Here is a 23265-nt window from a genome sequence, read left to right as displayed (position 1 = left end):
TCGCCAAGACACACAATCTGTCTGTACCCCGTGCTGCTCATCTGAGGTTTGGACTGGTTTGGATGTAATCCACATAGGCGTGGACCAGGAGAGCATCACGTTGCCAAAAGTCGCAAGAAGGGACACCGGGTCCTAGAGCGTGGATAGCTTCACACTTGTGCCCCCTGGACAGCGCATGGACATCGTAAGGTAAAGGCTAAATAAACATAACCTTTGTCCTATTATTTTTTATATTTATTTTATCCTATTATTAACTGGATTCATTATAACTAAATATGAGTGAAATACAGTAATGTTAATAAAATAAAATATTGATGATAAAAACTCTTTTTATTTCTTTCCTCAATTCAGGGAGAATTTCTGACATAAAATGGGCCTGACATCAACCAGCCAGGATCAAGCCAAAGAGACCTAACTGAAAACAGAAAAGTCAACTTGATGGTACTGCAAACACTGCACTATTTTGCATACCTTTTACACTGTAAAAAATGTAATTTACTTGAGGCGCCATTTGGGGTTCCAACATGCCACATCAGAGGAACCTCAGGAGATCCACCAGACACCCTTTCAATTTTCTGAGATACTTACTCATAGTTCCTGCAGGAACTCTAAAGAACTCTAAGGACCATCAAAAGTGCATTCAGTAGCCCCATCATAAAGGAATGGCTTTGAGGCATTTGAAGTTCCTCAAGTACATAAATGGATATTTGAGACTCCTTTAAAGTGTGCCTAGAGGTTCTCCAGAGGGTTCCCCTGCTGTGAGGAACACCAAATGGAGCCTTGAATATCAATACACAGTTTTAATGTATATTAACTGTAGCTTATTATTATTATTATTACATATAAATAAACATGAACAATATTAACTTAATTATTGTTTTTATATATACATATATATATATATATATATATATATATATATATATATATATACAATAGGAGTTTACTGTCACGGTCCTGTCACTGTGTCAGTCTGTTTCTGTCTGAAAGGACTGTGACATCAACTTCCATTGTCTGTTTTGTCTTGGTGTGAGCACACGGTTTCGGTTGATTTCCCTGCCATGTGCTCTTCGGTTGGTCTTGTTTAATGTCCGCAGCACTGTGTCTGGATCCTGACCCTTCTGTCTTGTTCGGTTTCGGTGTTGTGATCCGGACACTCATGTTCCATGTCTTGTCTTGTATTGTGCATTGCACTTGTTATCTTGGCGGCATGCACTCGCATCAATAATCTATGTCTGTCTCTCGGACCACGGACACACACTGCTCGCTTTGCGCTGCGAGCCCAGGTCGCAAGCTGTCTTCATGTTGTGCTGAGGTTCAGTCACTTCAGTCTGAGGTTTCGGGTTTGTGTGTGGCCAAACTCTCTCACGTGTGTCCTGTCTTGTTTTTGTCACCTGTTGTGTGCATCACATGGCATTTGCTCAGGTTTTGCTTAGTGTGAGAATGAGTGGCATCACTTTGTTTGGAGTTGCTACGCATTCCCTCATCTTGTTTGTCGGTTGGCATGAGCGTATATTGCCTTATTGTCTTGGCGAAGTGCACTCATGCCATTCAGGTGTTTTGTGTCTTGTGAGAGCACATGGCTTTGTTTTGTTTCTGCATTGACGCATGTCTCTTTGTCTTGTGTCATACCCCACCTCCTTGTTTGCCCATTATTAGTTTATTAGTCACTCCTGCCCTGTCTTGATAACCTGTTGATTTCTCTCCTTATTTTAGTCTCTGCATGTTTGCTGTCCAGTGCCAGTTCGTCTTGTTTTCCAGTTTATCTTAAATGTTCCAGTCGGTCGAGTCTTGTTGGTCTGTTGGTTGGTTCATGTTATTCCCTGTTTCTGTGCGGTCCGGTCAGTCCTGTTCTCCATAACCTCTGCCCCAGCCTGGATAATTTACTTTACGTTTTCTCCTACAGAGTAGTTTGTGGTTGTTTTTCCCCCTTGTGGGAGTTTTGGTTTGTTTTTTTCCTTTTTGTTATATTAATTAATCCTTTGTTTTTTACTCGGCATTTGGATCCTGAGCCTCTCATTCTCTGCGATTTCTGACATTTACATACACTAAGTTACCTGAGCCATTAAACAGCTTGGAAAATTCCAGAAAATGATGTCATGCCTTTAGGTAATTAGCCAATTAGATTCTGATATGCTAATTGGCTAATTGGAGTCAATTGGAGGTGCACCTGTGGATGTATTTTACCTTCAAACTCAGTGCCTCTTTGATTGACATCATGGGAAAATCAAAAGAAAACAGCCAAGACCCCAGAAAAATATTGTATCCTTGGAAGCAATTTCCAAATGCCTGAAGGTACCAGGTTCATCTGTACAAACAATAGTACACAACTATAAACACCATGGGACCATACCGCTCAGGAAAGAGACGCATTCTGTCTCCTAGAGATGAACGTAGTTTGGTTCAAAAGTGCAAATAAATCCCAAAACAACAGCAAAAGACCTTGTGATGATGCTGGAGGTAACAGATAAACAAGTATCTATATCCACAGTAAAACGAATCCTATATTGATATAACCTGAAAGGCTGCTCAGCAAAGAAGGAGCCACTTGAACAAAACTGCCATTAAAAAGCCAGACAACCATTTGCAAAATCTTACTTTTCAGAGAAATGTCCTCTGGTCTGATGAAACTAAATTTGAACTGTTTGGCAATAATGGCCATCGTTATGTTTGGAGGAAAATGGGTGAGGCTTGCAAGATGAAGAACACCATGCAGCAGGAGGGGGTGGCAGCATCATGTTGTGGGGGTGCTTTGCTGCAGCAGGAACTGGTGCACATCACAAAATAGATGGCATCCTGAGGAAGAAAAATTATGTGGATAAATTGATGCTAGGAAGTTAAAGCTTGGTCGCAAATGGGTCTTCCAAATGGACAATGACCCCAAGCATACCTCCAAAGTTGTGGCAAAATGGCTTAAGGACAAAGTCAAGGTATTGGAGTGGCCATCACAAAGCCCTGACCTTAATCCGATAGAAAATGTGTGGGCCGAACTGAAAAAGCATGTGCGAGCAAGGAGGCCTACAAACCTGACTCAGTTACACCAGTACTGTCAGGAGGAATGAGCCAAAATTCCAGCAACTTATTGTGAGAAGCTTGTGGAAGGCTACCCAAAATATTTGACCCAAGTTAAACAATTTAAAGGCAATACTACCAAATACTAACAAAGTGTATGTAAACTTCTGACCCACTGATAATGTGATGAAAGAACTAAAAGCTGAAATAAATAGTTCTCTCTACAATTATTCTGACATTTCACATTCTTATCATAAAGTAGTGATCCTAACTGACCTAAGACGGGAAGGTTTTCTATGAATACATGTCCGGAATTGTGAAAAACTGAGTTTAAATGTATTTGGCTAAGGTGTATGTTAACTTCTGACTTCAACCGTATGTCAGGACCCATGTACTGTAGCACATAAAAACACACTTTGGCCAACACATAAGTTAATAATTAATTAATAATAAAGTTTTCATTTATGATTACATAGCAAAATGCTTTTTTTTTTAAAGATGATGTGTGTAAAACTCTTTAAGCCATTTGTAGGTTTATATCAACTAAAAGTATAACGTGTGTGTGTGTGTGTGTGTGTGTGTGTGTGTGTGTGTGTGTGTGTGTGTGTGTGTGTGTGTGTGTGTGTGTGTGTGTGTGTGTGTGTGTGTGTAAAAGTGCTCTCATAATATGGATTACCAATTCCAGAGATCTTAAATCACTACACCACCATCACCCAAACCTGCTTGCCGTTACAGTTGTATACTTAGATAAACCATTATCAAACAAACAGCAGACATTAAGATTGATGTAATTTAATGTAAATAAAATATGCATTACATCTAAATAATCATATTTATTTACTGATTATTGAAAAGCTATGCAGAGGCTCTAGGAAAATCCAGAGAACAAATATCCCTGTGTGTATGTGTAAACAGCACAAAGAACCCTTCAGTAAGTGTAATTTTGGCACTCATGGAGAAACAATCATCTGGACATTTGATCCTATTTGTGTATGGAATTGAGAAAGTCTCCCAAAGCTCCACTTGATATAATGATTCAAGTATTAGCAAACCAGTTTCCATGGCAATGCATCACACAGACGCATTTTGTAGGATGCTGACGTAATGATTTTGTTAGGTACTTAACATGAGGCAAATGCTTGTGGCATCTTGCATGCACAGGCATATCTGCCATTGGGAGCACCGGGTGTTTTCTAGGTGGGCCGCTAGGGTAATTTGGGCCGCCCGCAGCTGCACAAGTATATAAAAATTATGATAGTATAGATCAGGGCCGGCCAGTTCTAAAGGCACATACATAGGTGGCACTCTTACTTTCCTGCGCAGATTCCATAAAGAGTGTGAATTTAATAAACTTTGAAAGGTTGAGAGAAAATATTAGCTTTTATTTTGAAATCATATAATGGCTGTGTCTCGTTTCGAAGGCTGCGTGCTAGGTAGGACACTTCCTTTGAAGGCTGCAGTGTACCACTCTCTTTAACAAGAGTGAGTAACAACTTTGAGTGAGAAGGGAGCAAAGTCCCTATAGAAGGGAATATATGAGGTACATTTTGGTGAGTTATAATGATCTAAAGGGAAAAGAAAATTACAGGTGTACTTTTAGTATAATACTTTATTTAAATTATATATTAATATAATTATACATATTATTTATACATATACTCTGCACCCATCTACTGAGTTAACTTGGGAATTAAAATTCCTTGCGTTTGAACATCATATTTACCGGCAAATTGGCGTCATTTGTTTTTTTTTTACCTTACACCTCATGCATCCTCCGAATTCCCGTGAAAGAAGGTCACATTCGAAGTGTCCTACTCACTTTTCTGAAACGAGAAGTGCTCAGAGAAATGCGATCTCCAGAGGATGCATCCTTCAAAATGAGACATAGCCAATATCTTATCATTTGAAATGATTTATAGGTGCTCATTATCTTCGTAACTCAAAAAAGGTGACAATCAAAAACACACCTTAAGTATAAGATGAGCTCTGAATAATCACAAAATGACAAATAATTGCAATTGCATCAAATACAATACCAGCAGCTTAAATAAAATTGGCAAACAGGAAAGCTATGAGTAGAACATATTATTTCCATAATTTATTCATACCACAAAGCATTACTGTGAGCTGAAGTGGCTTCTTCTAAACAGTATTATTAGACACAGATCACACACCTTGCTGAATAATACCCACGACTGACAGAAATGCATAAAATAAGTCATGAAAAATATTACTTTGTGTCTATTTGAGTCTTTGAGGCTTACTTTATTTAAAGGATGGAAAAAACAGCACCTGTAAAAGCATAGGCCTTTTCACTTTATCTCAAGAATAAGCTGAGGAAAGAAATTAAAACACTGCTGATATAAAATGCAGCAAACTTACAAAGAGTGAAAATATGAGCAATTAATCTGCAACATTTCTGCAAAGATCTGCACCTTAAGAGGTATGTTTATATTTTATAAATACTGTATTTATATTTGTTTATATCTATATTTGTACATATTCTGGCCAACTTTCTGTTTTCGTTTATTTATTTTTTTTTTAAATAAACATTTATACATAATTATGTAGGTAATTAACATGAAATTGTAAGCACTGTCATCAGGGTCCTGCGGTGTGACACATTCTTCATCAAACTATTTTAAACAAAATGTTATGATCTTGTATAGCTATATATACATACTGTATATAATATATTATTATTATACTTGTTGTTTCCATGTTCATATTAATAAGACAATAGTTTATTTGCACTTCTTGAAAAAAGGCAAAAGGTGATTAAGATCTTTAAAAACTGGAAGAAAGGCTGACTTGCCACAGCACCTAAAATATACACTTTACCTTGTTCATTTACATTTTAACTTAACATATGCATGTTGGGAAAAAAATATTTTTATTTGTGTGAGCTACGTATAAGCTTATTTTAAGTCCTTTGTTTCAAATATTCCACTCATTGCATTTATAGTGGTTCTATAGATAAAGTTATGAAAATGTTTGCCTGTTGTCATGACTAGCAGTAAATAGAAATGTCTTTTTTCAACACAAAAATTTGAAATTGAGCCGGAAAATTAAATCATGAGGAGATGTTAGGCAGAATGACAGTCTCAGTCACCATTCACTTTCATTGTTTAAAAAAAAAAAAAAGATGCACTGAAATTGAATGGTGACTGACACTAACATTCTTAACTCCTGTTGTGTTCCATATCAGATGACATACTTTTCTTTTCTCTCTCTTTTTTTCATTTTTTTTAACTATCCTTGTAAGTTAAAGCAAAGCAAACATGAATATGCTGCATCATTTGCTCTGAAAAGTCTGTTTGAATCATTGTTAACAACATTGCTACTTTTAAACTTCTCTTAAATTTTTCTTCATCTTTTACAATTAACCCAGAAATTACATTTCTAATTAAAACTTGATTAAATATGGCATGGTTAATTTAATTTGCACTTTCCTGGTGTATTCCCTTAAGATATTTGACTGTGGTGTTAATTAATGCATAATAATTCATATATAACCATTTATGGCATTTCAAATCAAACCGTTTTGTCCTGATCTCAGTTATGGTACAAGGTCTCCTTCTGCTGGCAAGACAGAGCTTTGCAACATTATCCACAAAAAAACATAATCAATCAGAGGCAAATCTTTTATGATGATCATAATAGTAATGCCCAGCATCTTGTTGGAAGTGTTAAAAAAGACTTCTACAGTATGGTTCAGTTACCGAGCTATGCAGACTTTGAAAATGATCCGATGGAAGACGTTGGGATTAGGGGATAACAGCTGTTGGAGATTGAGGTTTCAGTAGAAGGATGTTAATTTGATTTTTAATGTCAATGTGGTAATCTGTCGGTTTTAGGGAATAAAGACAGCACTTTGTCAGGCTTCATGCAGTTATTATTGATATCTCCACAAATATTCAAAATGTATAGCACAACACAGCTGAACTTGCTAACATTTTTGTACAAAGAGTAAAAACAGAACTATGCTTAAGACCAAAAACAAAACAAATACAATTTGTTTGCTGTACAGTCAAATATTTTATCAGCATCTAAAAGATAAGTATTTTGTTTAAAGAATATTTGTCCAAGCATGAATAATTCATAATCATATAAAAGTTCATTCATTAAATAAAAGTGTAAAAAAACAACAAATGTTTTTGCTGTGTCCACACATGGCTACAGAAAGCTACCTAAATGGTAGGCCTATATCAATTCATTCAGAAAGAAAAAGATAATCAAAAAGAAAATAACACAACAAATGTAATAATCCATGGGTTCTAAAACCAGTGATCAGATTAACGATCACAGCCCACTACAATTCAATAACAAAAAACAAAAAATATCTGAATACTGCATTAGAACCACAGAAACCTTTGAATTCTTAAATTTTTCAAAACACATCCTGGCTGATCTGCTGCACTCCCTCCTGAATTTCAACATGTTACCATACTCAGCTTTAGATATCAAGGCCACTGGGTGGAGTCAGTGGCTTAATCAGGGCTCTTAGATAGCCAGGAGAATTTAAAGGTTCTCCACTGCACCTCTCTCGCCCTTGTAAAAAATCAGCAAGTGAGTCCATGGCTTGGCAGTACCGGCTACAGAATGGCACAGAAGAACTTCTTCTCCCTGAAAGGATTCTCGGATGCAGGCACTGGGGAGAGCAGGGGGTCCTCTTTAGAGTGGGCTTCACAGTATGATGTCAGGTCTGCTGCTGCTTTGGAGACCTGAGGTTGCGAACACATGTTGTTACATCCACATTCAGAAAAGTCCTGTCTTGAACAGTATTTTTAGTCCTAAACAAGTTGTCAGATTAATTGGTTAAAGATCTCATGAAACCGCATGATGAACACTTTTTAGGTGGGACATATAAAGGCTTTTTTTGGGGCTTTTTTAAATAGCCAATTGCATTCTGTTTACATCACAGCCATGAACCATTATTTGCAATGTGCTAGTCAGTTGCAGGCAGTATTAGGAGGAGGGACATTCTCATTCTGGAGAGCATTTGATTGGGTACAAAAATCTGTATGGAGAAAGATGAGTCATCAATATGTTTGGACCAATTTTCCTGAAAATAAATATTGTACATTTAAAATGACAATATCTGCTGAATTACTTTGGTACCACTTTACAATAAGGTTGTATTTGTAAATATGAGTTAACAACATTGGTTATCATGAACTAATAATAGGCCATTCGTTTTTCAGAACTTAAGTATCTTGGATAATGTTAATTTAAAGGAATGTTCCATGTTAAACACATGTTTAATTGTTCAATTTCAACTCAGTTGACAGCATTTGTAGCATAATATTGATAACCACAAAATTTTATTTAGACTCATCTCTGCTTTTATTTAAAAAAAGCAAAAATCTGGGTTAAAGTGAGGCATTTACAATGCAAGTGAATGGGGCCAATTTTTAATGTTAAAATTCTCACTGTTTCAAAAGTTTAGCCATAAGACATAAACAATATGTGTATAAAAATGATGTTAACGTGATTAAATCACTTACTAACCTTTTCTGTGTAAAATTATAGCCAATTTTACATCTTTGTTACCATGACAATGTAAAGTCAATAAACCCTAAAATCCTAAATAGACTGTACAAATCACAATTTAAACAACTTTACAGCTCACATAATACATGAATTTTAACATCTTACAGTTAATGTATGTGTTTGTATAAAATAAGCTTCAAAATCCCAAAAAATTGGCCGCATTCACTTCCATTGTAAGTGCCTCACTTTAACCTTTTTGCTTTTTTTTTTGTAAAGAAAAGGAAGGGAGAAGCCTAAATAATTTTTTGTGGTAATCAATATTACGCAAACAATGCTGTCGATTGAGTTTAACTTGTATTGAACCTGAAATATTGTTCATGATAACTTATGTTAACACATTTTTATTACAGGGCTCTCTGGAATATGATTGGTCAATGGCACCATCCAGCGGTCAGATATTGCTCTCTAACAACCGCACATCCGGGGATTTAGACTTTTTATTTAGTAGGATAGTAGCCATGTAATAAGCGGTATAATGTACATTCAGTTGGTTGTTTTTGCAAAATAAATCCCTTCAGGTGTGCACTTACATATAGATAGCTTCAGAGCTAATAAACATGAACTAAAACCTTGTTCCAGACTAAAAAAACTCCAAATTTGATTTCATGGCTTGATTATGTTTAGTCTGAAGATACGTTTGATATGATCACCTTTATCCTGTCGATATTGGCCTCCATTTTGAGCTGCTCCACCAGTTTACGAGCCTGGGCAATGCTAGCAGTGTTGGTGGTGGCCATGAGGCTGCCGATTCAGCTGTTGCATTTAAACACATGAGGAGAGGAATGCATGGATTTAGTAAAACCTGAAACAAACTATCTCCACAAGGAAAACAGCTTAATAAAGATAGAAAATATTGTCAACAGCCCTCCTACATCAAGAGAGTTCTTCTTCTGTTTTTTGCTGATTAGTGAATATCACCACCTTTTGTGCAAATAAAATGTATTTATTCTTTTCCTTTACTTTATCCCTTCCTTTTTTCCCCCTCCTCCTTGACCAGTAGGTGACCATATGCATGAAGATTGCAAACCTCTAAAAAAACTCATTCCTCTCATGAATCCACATAGGAGGGCTGGTGAAAGTGTAGATTTAAGGTAAAAAAGTATATAAATATTGATATATTCCTCACCCAGACCTATCATATTGCTTCTGCAGACATGGATTTAACCACTGGAGTTGGAGTTACTTTTATGCTACCTTTGCACTTTTTTGGAGCTTCAAAGATCTGGTCACCATTCACTTGCATTGTATGGACCAACAGAGCTGAAATTTTCTTCTAAAAATCTTAATTTGTGTTCAGCAGAATAAATTAAGTCATACACAACTGGGATGGCATGAGGGTGTGTAACTGATGAGAGAATTTCCATTTTTGAGTGAACTATCCTTTTTGAAAATCTAAAATATTTTAGATTTATGGGTAGGTTTAGGGAAAAAGAAAACGTAATTAGCTCAGTATAAAATCAACAGAAGTAAATTAAAAGTCCCCACCATGATAGAAAAGTAATGATGAGTATGTGTGTAAGTGTGCATCTTTTTTTCCATGAGGCGTTGCCAGATGGGTATTGATAGCACACTGTGACACACCTGTCATGACTGTGAGCTCAAAGGTCTGTGACGTATTGGAGTTTTTAATCTCAGCTGGCCCTCCTGCAGCTAGGTTAAACATAAAGGCCTACTGCTGAGAGTAAACAGCAGGGGGCACTAGACTGTCAGCTGTCAAAGGTGGTCTCATTCTAGGTAGGTAACCCATTCTAGGTCATTTTTCCATACAATGAAAGTTAATGGTGACTGAGACAGTCATTCTGCCTAAAATCTCCTTTTGCATTCCACAGAAGAAAGAAAGTAATTTGGGTTTGGAACAACATGAGGGTGAGTGTGATGACAGAATTTTATTTAAAAAATTTTTTTAAACTATCACTTTAATGAAGGTGGAAATGAGAGGACAATCCAAGCTGCCATGACGAAAACAAGTTCATCATGGCTTATTAACCTCCCACTTGTAAACCGATTCAGATGGCTTCCAAATGTTTATGAATAACGTTCCCCACTCTTATCACATTATCTACAATTGTACATCCGGAACTTATCACGTTTTGTAAGCAACGGAAAATAACATTATCAGATGGCATAGTGGCTAAAGCACAGGGCTGTTAATCAGAAGGTTGTTGGTTTGAACCCACGGCCACCACCATTGTGCCCTAGAGCAAGGCACTTAACTCCAGGTTGCTCCGGGGGGATTGTCCCTGTAATAATTGCACTGTAAGTTGCTTTGGATAAAAGCGTCTGCCAAATACATAAATGTAAATGCTAAAGGGTGAATTTGCCCAAAAGTGACAATTCTGTAATTTACTCACCCTCATGGTGTTTGAATCCCATATGACTCTCTTTCTTCAGTGTAACACAAAATGAGCTGCTAGGCAGTATGTTAGTCTCAGTCACAACTCATTTTCATTGTATTTTCTTTTACATTCAAATCAAATCACTTTATTGTCAGAACCATATACACAAATCCAACAGTGGGTGAAAGTCTTGTGTGCAATTCCAAGCAACCTAGCAGTTATGACAGTGATGAGACATATACCAATCTACAATAAACCTCAGATTTACACAACACAATATACAAATATATACAAATATACAAACTAGACATTGTGTCCCTCTTGCCACAATGCAGTTCTACCCGCTGGAATGTCCGGGACCCAGTCTCAGCTTCTCAGTGCAAAACCTGAATGAGTGGTTGCGATCTAGCTCCTTTTATACCCGTATGTCCAGGAGAGTGGCATGCAAATTCTACTCGCCAATTCACATGGGCCTTTTCTCAAAGATCTGAGGTGTAAGGGGCTGCAAAGAGAGACCCTTAGTGTCACTAAATCGACACAACGCTAAATCCATCAGGGAACAGAGGATATGACAGTAATCGAGACGCTCCCCTTCTGTCACTCATTCGACGTTGTGTCGATGTAGTGACACTAGGGGTCCCTATAAGAAATGCCACAACTAGCTGAATCGTGGTAAGTGGACTGCCGATGCAGGTGCAAGCAAGAGGCTACCTGCGTAATAGCAGGTGCCCCGGTCTGCACATAGCCTCCCCCAACACTCCAAAAGACGTCATGTAGTTCCTCAAATCCCTGGGGGGAATAGACGTATCTAGCTTGGGAGCAGACCATACCAGCCGCAGCCTTTTGTCTCTATTTGTTTTTTCTCTCCACAGAGTATTAGATTCGGGAGCCATCTAACACTGTTATTCATGCCGGGGAAGGTGTTCTTTTCCTTTCCTATTCCATTAGGGGGAAAAGACACCACAGAGACCACATCCTACACGAAGGGGAGTTTAACATGTGGCAAATACGTCATGTGGGCTCACCAGCCACACATGGAAGAGGCACGGTGGTAGGTCCTGCCTTGAAGGGGCGGAGCTCTACAAACATAGCGACCAGGGGCAGAGAGAGCCCTGTCCAAGGGAGACACGGGTCTGCCGACTGGAAGACCATACTGCAGAAAATACATCACAGGGGGTTATCGGATTAACCGGTACCTGTGGAGCACCTAACCATATTAGCACATGTACTGGTTCCAGCTGCGAACTCCTCCACTGAATTCATGAGCCATAGGGCTAGGGAGGCAGGACATCCAGGGTTCACGGGTTTGTGAACTCGTTTGGAAGAAGAAGCGCATGTCTTCGCCTCACGGAGGGAAAAGTGGCTATGGCGGTCACATACACCTTCAAGGTGGAGGTGGACTGCCACCCCTCCAGCCTCTCCTGCTGGAAGAAAAGCACTTACCCGACTGCGCATTTCTGGGGGTCTTCACCTTGAGAAAAACACCAGCTCATGAACAGACGGCACTTTAGGGCATAAAGATGCCTCGTAGAGGGAGCCCTGGCCTGAGTGATCATGTCTGCCACCACCGGTAGCCACTTAGGTCTTCCGCGTCTGGTCCAAGGGCCAGACATGGAGGTTCCAGAGGTCTGGGCATGAGTGCCAGATGGTGTCCCATCCCTGAGAAAGAAGGTCCTTCCTCAGTGGAATTTGCCAGGGAGGGGCTGTCGCAAGGAGCGTGAGGACCGAGAACCAAGTCTGGGTGGGCCAGTATGGAGCCACGAGGATAACCTGCTCCTTGTCCTCCCTGAACTTGCACAAGGTCTGTGCAAGTAGGCTCACTGGGGGGAGCATACACTTCTTTCGAGGTGAATGGACCGGCAGTGGAATTCAGCTCACTGACACACAACCGCTCTGCTCCGAAAAAAAATCTGAATGAGTGGTTGCGAGCCAGCTCCTTTTATACCCATATGTCTGGGGGAGTGGAATGCAAATTGGCCTTTTCTCAAAGATCTGAGGTGTTTGGAGCTCCCAAGATCGACCCCTAGTGTCACTACATCGACACAACGTCGAGTGAGTGACAGAAGGCAAAAATAATATACAATGTACAGTATACAATACACACAATATAGAACGGTGACAGAGGCTGTATTTCTGCCTAACACCTATTTTGTGTTACACTGAAGAAAGTCAAACAAGTTTGGAACGAAATAACACTCGTATATCCCTACGACTGGTAAAAATACATAAATAAATGAAAAGGCTGTTATATGTGAAAATGCTGTTTATGCTCCACATTACTCCATAATGTCTATAGAAATTCCTTATTTGGGGTAAAATGTCTGTTTAATCCAGACTCTACTGAACTAAGAATGGCACCTTCATCCTTAGCTTCTGTTAATCCTTCATAAAGACTGTTTCATTAAAGCTAGTGACCATCCCAGGCATCTTTGCAATGGACCACAGTTGCTAGGCAACTGAGATACAGATTTTACAGCAATGAAATGTTCCACACTTAAAATCAAGCATGTAGCTAATGAGTTAAACTTTAAACTGTGGACCCCATAGATCTGAAGAGTTCATAGGGACAGCCTCAGCACATTGTCTACCTTAATAAATCAGGCCTAAAGAGACATTTATAGCCAGACAAGTAACATCAACACAAATTCAACGTAGAGTCTATGTTTTAAAGCCATTTTAGATTGCAGTCCCTGTTTGTCTTTAAAGAGCTCCAAACTTTACCATATATGGATTCAGAGAGAGGGATTAAGAGACAGGAGGCAAAGGAAGAGTGCTACTTGATTGGAAAATTTAAAAGTGCCAGGAACTTTAGGCCTGCTGACATGCAGGATATGTGTGGAGCTTGATGTGCTAGAGACCCAGAGATGTGGTACAGCTATATCTATCACCAGTTAACCCTTTACTTTAACACTCTCACTTGCAAAATTCATTCTATTATTGCACAGTGTACAATATTCTAAGTCTAACATATCAAGGGTGAAATTACAGTTGTTTTAAAGCATGTTTATTCTGTTGAGCTTCTGTTTCTTCACATTTTATTTATTTTTTGTCCTCTAAGGACCCCTGAGTAATTTTTTTTAAGTGACGCACAAGGGTTAATATTGCAATAACAATGCGTGCACCAGTCAAAGTATGGTAACATATGAAAAGAGAGTTGTCAAATTCACGTTTTGTTTATAATCTGTTCTCATAAGATTAGGAAAATTAACAAATCATCAATCTGTTAAAGATATGGCCTTGGTGTACCTCAGACACCAAACAGAATACGAAGGTTAAACACTTTACCAAATGCCAATCATTATCCATATTGATCTATCTATTGGATGACTGATCTGTTAGGAGTCAATAAAGGGAAGCGTATATATTTAAGAATGACAGCAGTGCTCTAATTTTATCTGTAGTCCCAAAGATAGGGCCATATGTGTGCCATTTACCCAACCCTAACACATTTCTACAGGGGCAGGAAGGCCAGCAGGGAAATGGCAGCACCATGCAGGGGGCGTATAAAGAGTCTATTATAATGTAACACAACAGGAATAATCGAGGTGTAAAAATAGATTTCCCCTGAGAGGAAAAGGTGCATTGCATCAGAGAACTATGCAAATATTTGCATTTGGTCTTACTTTAAAAACAAAGCACCATGAAACTTGAAATATGTGTGCAGATTCGGATAGACCCAATAATAGTTTGAACACACACTCCCACCATCAAACTCTCAGGCACAAACTATCAGCGGAGGTTTCTGTTATGCTAAAAGCAGTGAGGATGTCTGATTATAGAAGTACACTCACTAGTAGTCTATCGCATATATTTTAGCACTGCTGATGTGCCAAGTAAACAAAGCACACAGTGACTAAAGTATATGGAAGGGAGGAGAATTTATAGTAAAAAGTACTTAAATATTGATATATTTCTCACCCACACCTATCATATTGCTTCAGAAGACATGGATTTAACCACTGGAGTCATATGGATTACTTTTATGCTGATTTATGTGATTTTTGTAGCTTCAAAATTTTGCCACCCATTCACTTGCATTGTATGGACCAACAGAGTTGAAATATTCTTCTAAAAATCTTTGCTTGTGTTCAGCAGAAGAAAGAAAGTCATACACATCTGAGGTGGTGTGAGAGTGAGTAAGTGATGAAATAATTGTTATTTTGGGTGAACTATTCCTGTAAAGAAATGGTTTACTGAGGTGTGGAAGAACTTGATTGGCCTGCACAAATCCTAGACTTGAACCCCATTAACAAATCTCCATAACCATGTCTAAAGGGTTACAAGGGGCATAAACACAGCATCTAGCGGAAAGCCTTCCCAATTGATGGTGTTCGGGTGTCCACATATTTTTGACATGTAGTGCATCCCTCTTTTCCTACTTTCTATGCATGAATGAGTGAGTGTTTGCTTTTCTGTGTGGATAAAACACCTATTTTTACATTAATATCTTGAAAGTTTCTCTTTCTTATTCTCACCTTATTTTTGACTGTTGTTGTCCTCTTACTGTGTTGGTCTGTTCAGAAAGTGAGTTCACCTCCACTGTGTCTTCAGACTCTGTTGGGAAAGGAAGCCATACAGTTTCAATCAATTTGTAATATCCCAGTTGCAGCTCTAAGCCTTTTTATAGAGTTTGTGTGCATATGTGTGTGTATGTGTGTGTCCAGGTATTCTCTATGCTGTGGGGACCAAATGTACCCACAAGAATAGTAAAACCTGAAATTTTGACTTTGTGGGGACAATTAGTCCAATTAGTTGTGGGGACCATTAGTTTCCCCACGAGGAAAACAGCTTAAAAAACATATTAAATTGTGTTTTTTGGAAAATGTAAAAATGCAGAAAGTTTTATGTGAGGGTTAGGTTTAGGGGAAGGGTTAAGGGATAGAATCTATAGTTCATACAGTATAAAATCATTATGCCTCATAAGGATAGCTGCACCAACATTTTGTGTTTAACTTTTAAAGATATAGCAGAATAACCTATTCAGTCCCAAGACTGGTAACTTTACAGACAGACTCTTGAACTTGTAAAACTAAACTGAACTCTTGAAACTGTAAAAATTGATGACCTGCCAAATACCTTAAGGAGCTTTTTCTACCTGATAAAATCCTTAAAATGAGTCTTGTTGGTGTAACCTAATGTATGCAGGGTGATTTATACACAAGCTTTAACAATTTATAATTATATAATTTTAATACCCTAATAAGTTATTTGTATATCATACAGCATATATACGTTTACATTATAGTGCAATTATACAAGGATGTAATTATTCCCAGGAGCAGAACACATAATTTTTTTATTGCTACAGAATTAGTTTGAACATTTAATATGAGTAATATGGACAAGGTAGTATCAGGTGTTATTCATTAAGTCCAAACATCCAGTGCATATTGAACATCATGTTTTCACTTGAAATTGCTGTATGAAAACAAAATTCATAACAGTATCATCCTATCATAACATATTTTTATCTGATATTTCTACAATAAAAAAATGTGTCAAGTACACTAGATAGTGATGCACAGATATTACATTGTTTGGCAGATGCAGATTTTAACAAAAACAACAACAAAAAAACTATATGTTTTATTAAGGAATTATGCTTTAAAAATGTATAAAGAGGGGCAAAAGCTTTTTATTGTTGTAACAATAAATAATTTCCATTAAACATGGATTGGATCTGTCAAAGACATGACAAGGCAACATTTTAAAGAGAGCCAGCCACAATGAAAGATAAATAGAATATAAAAGATAAAAAGACATAAAAAATATTCAATATCATAGCATGATGATTGGTGAGAAAAAAAGGTTATTTTGTAATTCTACAATGTTTTTGCAGTTCAAAACAAGAGAATTCACATTTTACATGTATGTTCTGTATATTATAGAACATTACAAATTCATACCATGCACGTTGGGCAATTTCATATAAATATTACATCATGGAAAAATAAAAACTTCCCAACGGAACAAAACTGACTTTAAAAATTCTATGGTGATGTAACAGATAATGAATGTTGCCATCAAGACCAGTAGAGGGCACCGCTTGCTCACACAGTACTGACTGAAGCACTGACTGCAGACTGCATTTTTAAAGAGCCCCAATTATGCTTTTTGGGATTTTACCTTTCATTTAGTGTGTAATAGAGCTGTTTGTGCATGTAAAAGGTCTGCAAAGTTCCAAAGCACAAAGTCAACGCCAAAGGTAGTTTCTCTCTCCCACAGAAAACACTGTTCCTGAACTACCTGAAACGTCTGGTTTGCAGTCCAGCCATTACTTCCGTGACATAGCTACTTCGCTATTTAACACATTTGGCACCTCAGGAATGCGCAGTTCAGGAAGCCTCGGGAGCTGAAACTTGGTTATGGTAAGGGCTGTTACTTTTCCGACACACACTCTAAGCTGTTGACCAATCAAAACACACAAGGCCAGCTGACCAATCAGAGGAGACTGGGCTTTTCGGAAAGGGGGCTTTAAAGAGACAGGAGCTATAACAAAGCATTTCAGACAGAGAGTGAAAAGAGGTGCTGCAGCAATGTACAGTATGAGAAAAATACTGTGTCTTTTGAACATTAAAGCATGTAAACCTACTCTAGTAGTCCCCCAAAATAAAATTATAAACCTGTAAATGAGCATAATATGGGCTCTTTAAGCATAGCCTTTTATGGTTTAATAATCATGCTAAACCATATTGTGGTTTTAATCTGAACTCAATCCACTGTGCAGACTAAATAGATACCATGGAAAAGTCTCAGAAGTCAAAGTAGACAGTTTCCCTAATCATGTATGGGTAAGTGCCATTTTTTCAACTCATTATGCCAATTTGTCCTCATAAATGTAATAACAAGAAAGAGTAAAAATGTAATATTACATGTTCTCAGGAGTGCCAACACTTCTACATGTCACAATCCATCATTAGTTCTGGATTGTGCATTAGAACTCACAGATTTTTAAGAAAGTGTGTGATAACTAATTAGAAACAAACCATAGTTTTTCATATCTGCATTTTCATACTTATAACCGATATGCCAATGGTTTTAATTTGGTCAATATTTGCCGGCCGATACATCAGTGGCACTGGACATTTGGAATGAGGAGGATAAGTGCACAGAGAACTCAAACTATTTATCCATCTTTCTGTATTTCCACCCCACCTTCTTTCTGTTCCTCTGCTTATCTTTGTCAATGTGTTAAATGGGCCAATTTCTCTGCAAGAACAGCTCTGCAGCAGCAGGGAATTCCACTATTGTGAATCATTTCCACACAGAGCGTTCCAGCTACTTTGACTCTCTCTGCATCTCTTCTTTCTCAGTGCCCACCAAAACCTAAACATTTCAACAACATTAGGCTCCACCACAAGTTCGAACTGATTCATCTTGCTGCTAACAATGTATGGAAAGCTCTGCTTTGTTTCAAACACAACATACTCATACTCTAACATACTCACATGCACTTTCAGCGGTTTGGAGTCCATTTCCACTGAAAGTAACTGTGATAACACAGGAATGAGGAACAAGTAGCCTTTTAATATAAAACTGCACTCAGGTGTCCACCTACTCACAGGACAAAACCAGAAGCTCACAGCCAATGTTAATGCATAAGAAAGCATGCTTTCATTTTTACTAAATGGTTTGGCTGTAACATTGCCAAATATGTATCTTGATGCTATAAATTCTAAGAAATAATGGGAATAAATAACTTTGAATGTATGATCTTGGCTTCTAATTTTTAATGGTGGTAGATATGGTATAAAATTTACTGGATTTGCATTTATATATCTGGCAGAAGCATTTATCCAAAGCCACTCACATTGCATATTTAAATATTATCAATATATGGCCCTATAGCGCCATGCTCTACCAGTTATAGGAGCTACAAGTGGAACAAACACTGCTTCTCAAACTTGTTCAACTTATGCTTAATAAGATCACTGTTCTGAAGCGCAGCAGGGACTAATGGAATAATGTGTCACAAGGTTTGGCCAGCTTTGTGTGTGTAAAAAATTTATATATATATATATATATATATATATATATATATATATATATATATATATATATATATATAGTTACTGCAGATACAAAAAGCATTCTCTCTGCATGTGTGTGTGTGTGTGTGTGTGTGTGTGTGTGTGTGTGTGTGTGTGTGTGTGTGTGTGTGTGTGTGTGTGTGTGTGTGTGTGTGTCTTCACGCCAGGCCTCGGCAGACACTAGCAATTTAAATAATTTATCCACTGTGCCCCAGATGGTACAGAGAGGGTGAGAGAATGAGTGAAATACAGAGACAGATTTATAATGATTTTTTCTAGTTTCACTCCAGGGGTTCCCTTGTAGACTTTGACTCTGATATCAGATCTTAAGGCTCAAATCATGCCTGTTACTCCTGTTCTCCAATGCCTACTACTACCACGCAATTAAGGTGCAGACACCCTGCAGAAAAAATGAACCTGAGTTGAAACCTCCCACCTAAATCTGAAACAAGCAACTACCCTTATTTTAAAGGTGAATTGTGTAATTTCTGTAAAACTAGTGACACCAAATTGAATTGCAAAAATACTGACACAGGTTTGCTTTCAAACCCCCAATATCCATTGGTCGGAATAATAAACTGACCCAGACCAAACTCAAACCATTGTTTGAGCCAATGTCTGGTTAGTTGGAATGCTCAAATAAACAGAGCAATGTTTTGATAGTGCAACAATTAGGCCAGGAACATACACAAATACATGGATGCCGACTCTAGCTACGCAAGCTAGATTTCATGCGTTGCTTAGGCGTTGCACTCCTAAATACATCAGATCACAATTCATAACTCAACACAGGTACTTAGCATTTTTAGCATTGCTGAAAGGGTGGGCACTATACAGTAGTGGGCATTAACGTAAACTTTCTGCTTCCACTGTCAGTTTCCTCTTTTAGGTCCACTACAGTCATGGCGGAGCATCGGAATGTTTATAGAAAATAACTTACACATAATATTTAATGGCAAAATCAATTGAAGATAGTTCTGTCATCCTCTTGAGTACTGAGGTTTGTAACAGCCAGAGGACCAGGTATTGACTGGTTAGAAAGTTTCCATTAGTCCCTGCTGGTAGATGATGGAACTACACTCTATGATGACAAAAAGCATGCTTCATAAACATGAGACTAATCCTTCCCAATGTGTTATGACTTCAGAAAGCTATAAGCTATCCTCCATGAGTTTAGCGATAAGCTAGACCATTGCCAAAGTCATCTGACATTATTTACGTAATTAAATTAATTCAGAACACATTACTAATCATTAATCACGTCTTTTATCTAAATAAGAAATAGGAACATTCTGGATGACCATAAAGACACTTACTGAAACTGGAGCTTGTGTTTGTACAGTGGGTTAAAATGACTTCCTGCAGAATGTGCCACTCAGCCAAGAACAACACCCAAGGTTCCTGGAGAGTTAACAATGTTCCAAACATCCGGGGTTGTATACGAATATACAGAAATGTATTTACTGTAATCACACTCGAACACACTAACACTTCTCAGTATTCCTTTTTTAATAAATCCAAGGCTTTTTTTTAATTTCACAATGTAATTTTAATCACTGCTTCAGCGGTTCCAATATCACTGAAGATTTAAAAGTGGCCTTATAAAGGTTTGTACACCTGATTTGTCCGATTTTAAGGCAAAGCCTGAAAAAGCATAAGGGACATACAAATTTAAAGGGGGTCATGACACGAGGAATCAAATTTTCCTTGATAAGAGGTCATTGTTCTATAGAAACATACTGTAAGTTTCAGAACTCAAAACTTTCTCCTCTCTGCAAAAACTTTTTACTTTGTTTCTACATCATTTTTACCTTTATGGATGTCCCCAATGGGAGGTTTTGTCAGATTAAGCTAACTTCTGGGGACAATTTTAGCCCTAAAGTAGGTCTATAGCTAAGTAAACAAAAACAAACTGAAGCAGGTACATTTTGTGTTAATAAAAAATAAATAAATAAATAAATAAACATGACATCAAACTTTTTTAACTGAAATTTGAAATAAGGAGGAGAAAAGATGCCTGGTGTGAGTATTACTCAGTCTACAAACAGAGTATGAAGTCATTTTCTCCTACATGGGAATACTCTCTCTCTCTCTCTCTCTGTCTTTCTTGGAATTGAGCAAAAGAATGAAAGAGGCTGGCTAAGTTCCTCAGGAAAGACTGGAAAAATAATAAATGGAAGAAATTAAGTTTCACTTTTAACAAATCCTGTCTCTCGCAGCTATTCATATTTATGCACAAATACACACACATACACTATCCAGACAGCACCAGATCCCCCCAATCTGAACAGTGAACTATATGATGTGTGCAGGGGTTTTTCTTATATTGTACACAACTATTCATAGATGTGACTATATAACCGCTAATATGAATATTTTCATGCAAAGAATAATATTTAACATCTGCATGAAATATATACACACTATACTGTAAAAAGTGTTAACATGCATTTTTGCCTTAAGGAGCTACAAAACCTTAAAACTGGTTTTGTTGGGGTAACCTAATGTATTCAGGTATATCTAAGAGATGTTAAATATTATGTCTGGCTTGAATCAAACCAGATGATTTAGATGTTACCACATGAAGCACATTTTGTTAAGTTACCAGACAAAATATTATTTTACAGTGTACAGATAATCACTTATTTTACATGCAAATTATATATTAAATATACAGTTATATATAAGCTCCAATAGTTTGGTGTAGCCTAATATATTCAGGCTGATTCAGTGATGCTAAATAATATTTCTGGCTTGAATCAAAACAGATGATTTAGATATTACCACATGAAGCATATATTTAGGTTAAGATTTTGTTTTATGTGCAGATCATCATAGATTGACAGAGCCCAGCATGCTGTAAAATTGAGCAAACCCTTATGCAAGAATGAGCACTGTTCTAGAGTCATCAGAATACACTGGGGACTCCTGGGGGATTCCTCTCAAATATTCAACCCCCTCTCTTCCTCCTCCATCTCTCCATCACTCTTCTTTTCTCTAGCATCTTCTATGTCCCCTCCCCCATGCTCTCCTCCACTTTCATCCCCCCATCTCCGGCAACATTCACCCTAAACAGATGCTCACTTCTCCTCAGGCACAGATGTACATATACCTGACCATAAAAGGCATTTCTGCACTTTTCTGCTAGTGTGTAAAATAGATACGCATCCTTTTTTGCTCCACTGTGTGTAAAGAAAAACATCCTCTGGTAATTCACATGCAACCATATTCCTCCCCAGTGCGATGTAACATTGATGTACACTAACACATTTGCAACGGTGCATGCAAGACAAACACACCCATCCACATATTGTGAAAAACACTGCAAATGACTTACAATAATCTAGTGCAGGTGTACACTCAAAAATACAAGTAATAACACACCTACATACTAAGGGATTCCTGAATTCCTTTTTCTTTTTAACTAAAAATACAGATTATTTTATGTGGACACACTGAAACATCTTCAGCCCTATCTATCTGCTTCTCCCTGTCGCACATTCCTCATTCTAGTCTTAATGTCTTAAAGTGTGCTGATGGAAAGATTTGCAACTTACCTTCTCTGTGTAAGTAAAATCTTCAATGGCACAAGAGCAGTGTGAAATAGTAGCACATATACACTCCTTTATCTGACACTCTGGCACCCACACACATAGACACACTGCCTGCTACAACACCCCAGCTGACAGTCTTTCTCTTGCTCCGCCCATCAACTAGTGGAATCACTCAGGAAGCCAGCCGAAACCCACTTCCTCTCTCTCTCCCAAACACTCACGCAGATATTGTTAAAAAGATAATATCAAGCTTATTTACCTGCTGTTGCCCAGTCAGATCATTTATATCAAAGTGCCTCTTTTTCTCAGGCACCTGTAGTCTTTGCAAGGCTTTGATTCTACTGTACGTGCTGTGCTGTTGATGTGAGCATAGTGTATAATCAGCCAGATCTGCACGGAAATTCTTGCTCAGAGCTGACATGGAACACAGATAAATATCACCAACTGCCCCTCCCCCAAAGTGTGTGTGTGTGTGTGTGTGTGTGTGTGTGTGTGTGTGTGTGTGTGTGTGTGTGTGTGTGTGTGTGTGTGTGTGTGTGTGAGTGTGTGTGTGTGGGCAGGTTTGGGTGGTTTGAGAGGATATTTTTTTAGGTTACAAACTGGTAATTACAAGGGTATTATGCAATAAATGTTGTTTATAAGGACATTTCTAGTGTCCCCATAATTTAAATAACTTAAACACACAATGTTTTTTTGAAAATGCAGAATTTTATATGAGGGTTAGTTTTAGGGTTAGAGGATAGAATCTATAGTTCGTACAGTATAAAATTAATTATGTCT

General features: G+C 37.8%; 1 protein-coding gene across 4 annotated transcripts; it reads right to left on the bottom strand.

Annotated features, from left to right (window-relative positions):
• Nucleotides 1–4562: 4562 nt before the first annotated feature.
• On the bottom strand, nt 4563–22893 carry LOC127617427 (guanine nucleotide-binding protein G(I)/G(S)/G(O) subunit gamma-2-like). 4 transcript variants are annotated; one of them, XM_052089391.1, is made up of 4 exons: nt 22745–22893; nt 15377–15455; nt 9216–9326; nt 4563–7736 (listed from the first exon to the last, which is right to left on the bottom strand). In XM_052089391.1, exons 3-4 carry the CDS (start codon nt 9300–9302, stop codon nt 7608–7610), a joined length of 216 nt encoding a protein of 71 aa, XP_051945351.1. In that variant the 5' UTR covers nt 9303–9326; nt 15377–15455; nt 22745–22893; the 3' UTR covers nt 4563–7607. The 4 variants fall into 4 exon arrangements, with proteins under 4 accessions (XP_051945351.1, XP_051945349.1, XP_051945350.1 ...); XM_052089389.1 differs by having other exon boundaries at nt 9216–9318; XM_052089390.1 differs by lacking the exon at nt 22745–22893 and adding an exon at nt 22489–22637.
• Nucleotides 22894–23265: the final 372 nt, after the last annotated feature.

Source organism: Xyrauchen texanus, chromosome 24, assembly GCF_025860055.1.
Source record: "Xyrauchen texanus isolate HMW12.3.18 chromosome 24, RBS_HiC_50CHRs, whole genome shotgun sequence".
Classification (NCBI taxonomy): Eukaryota; Metazoa; Chordata; class Actinopteri; order Cypriniformes; family Catostomidae; genus Xyrauchen; species Xyrauchen texanus.
The sequence above is the reverse complement of the archived record's forward strand: the minus strand, read 5'-3'. Positions and strand labels throughout refer to the sequence as shown.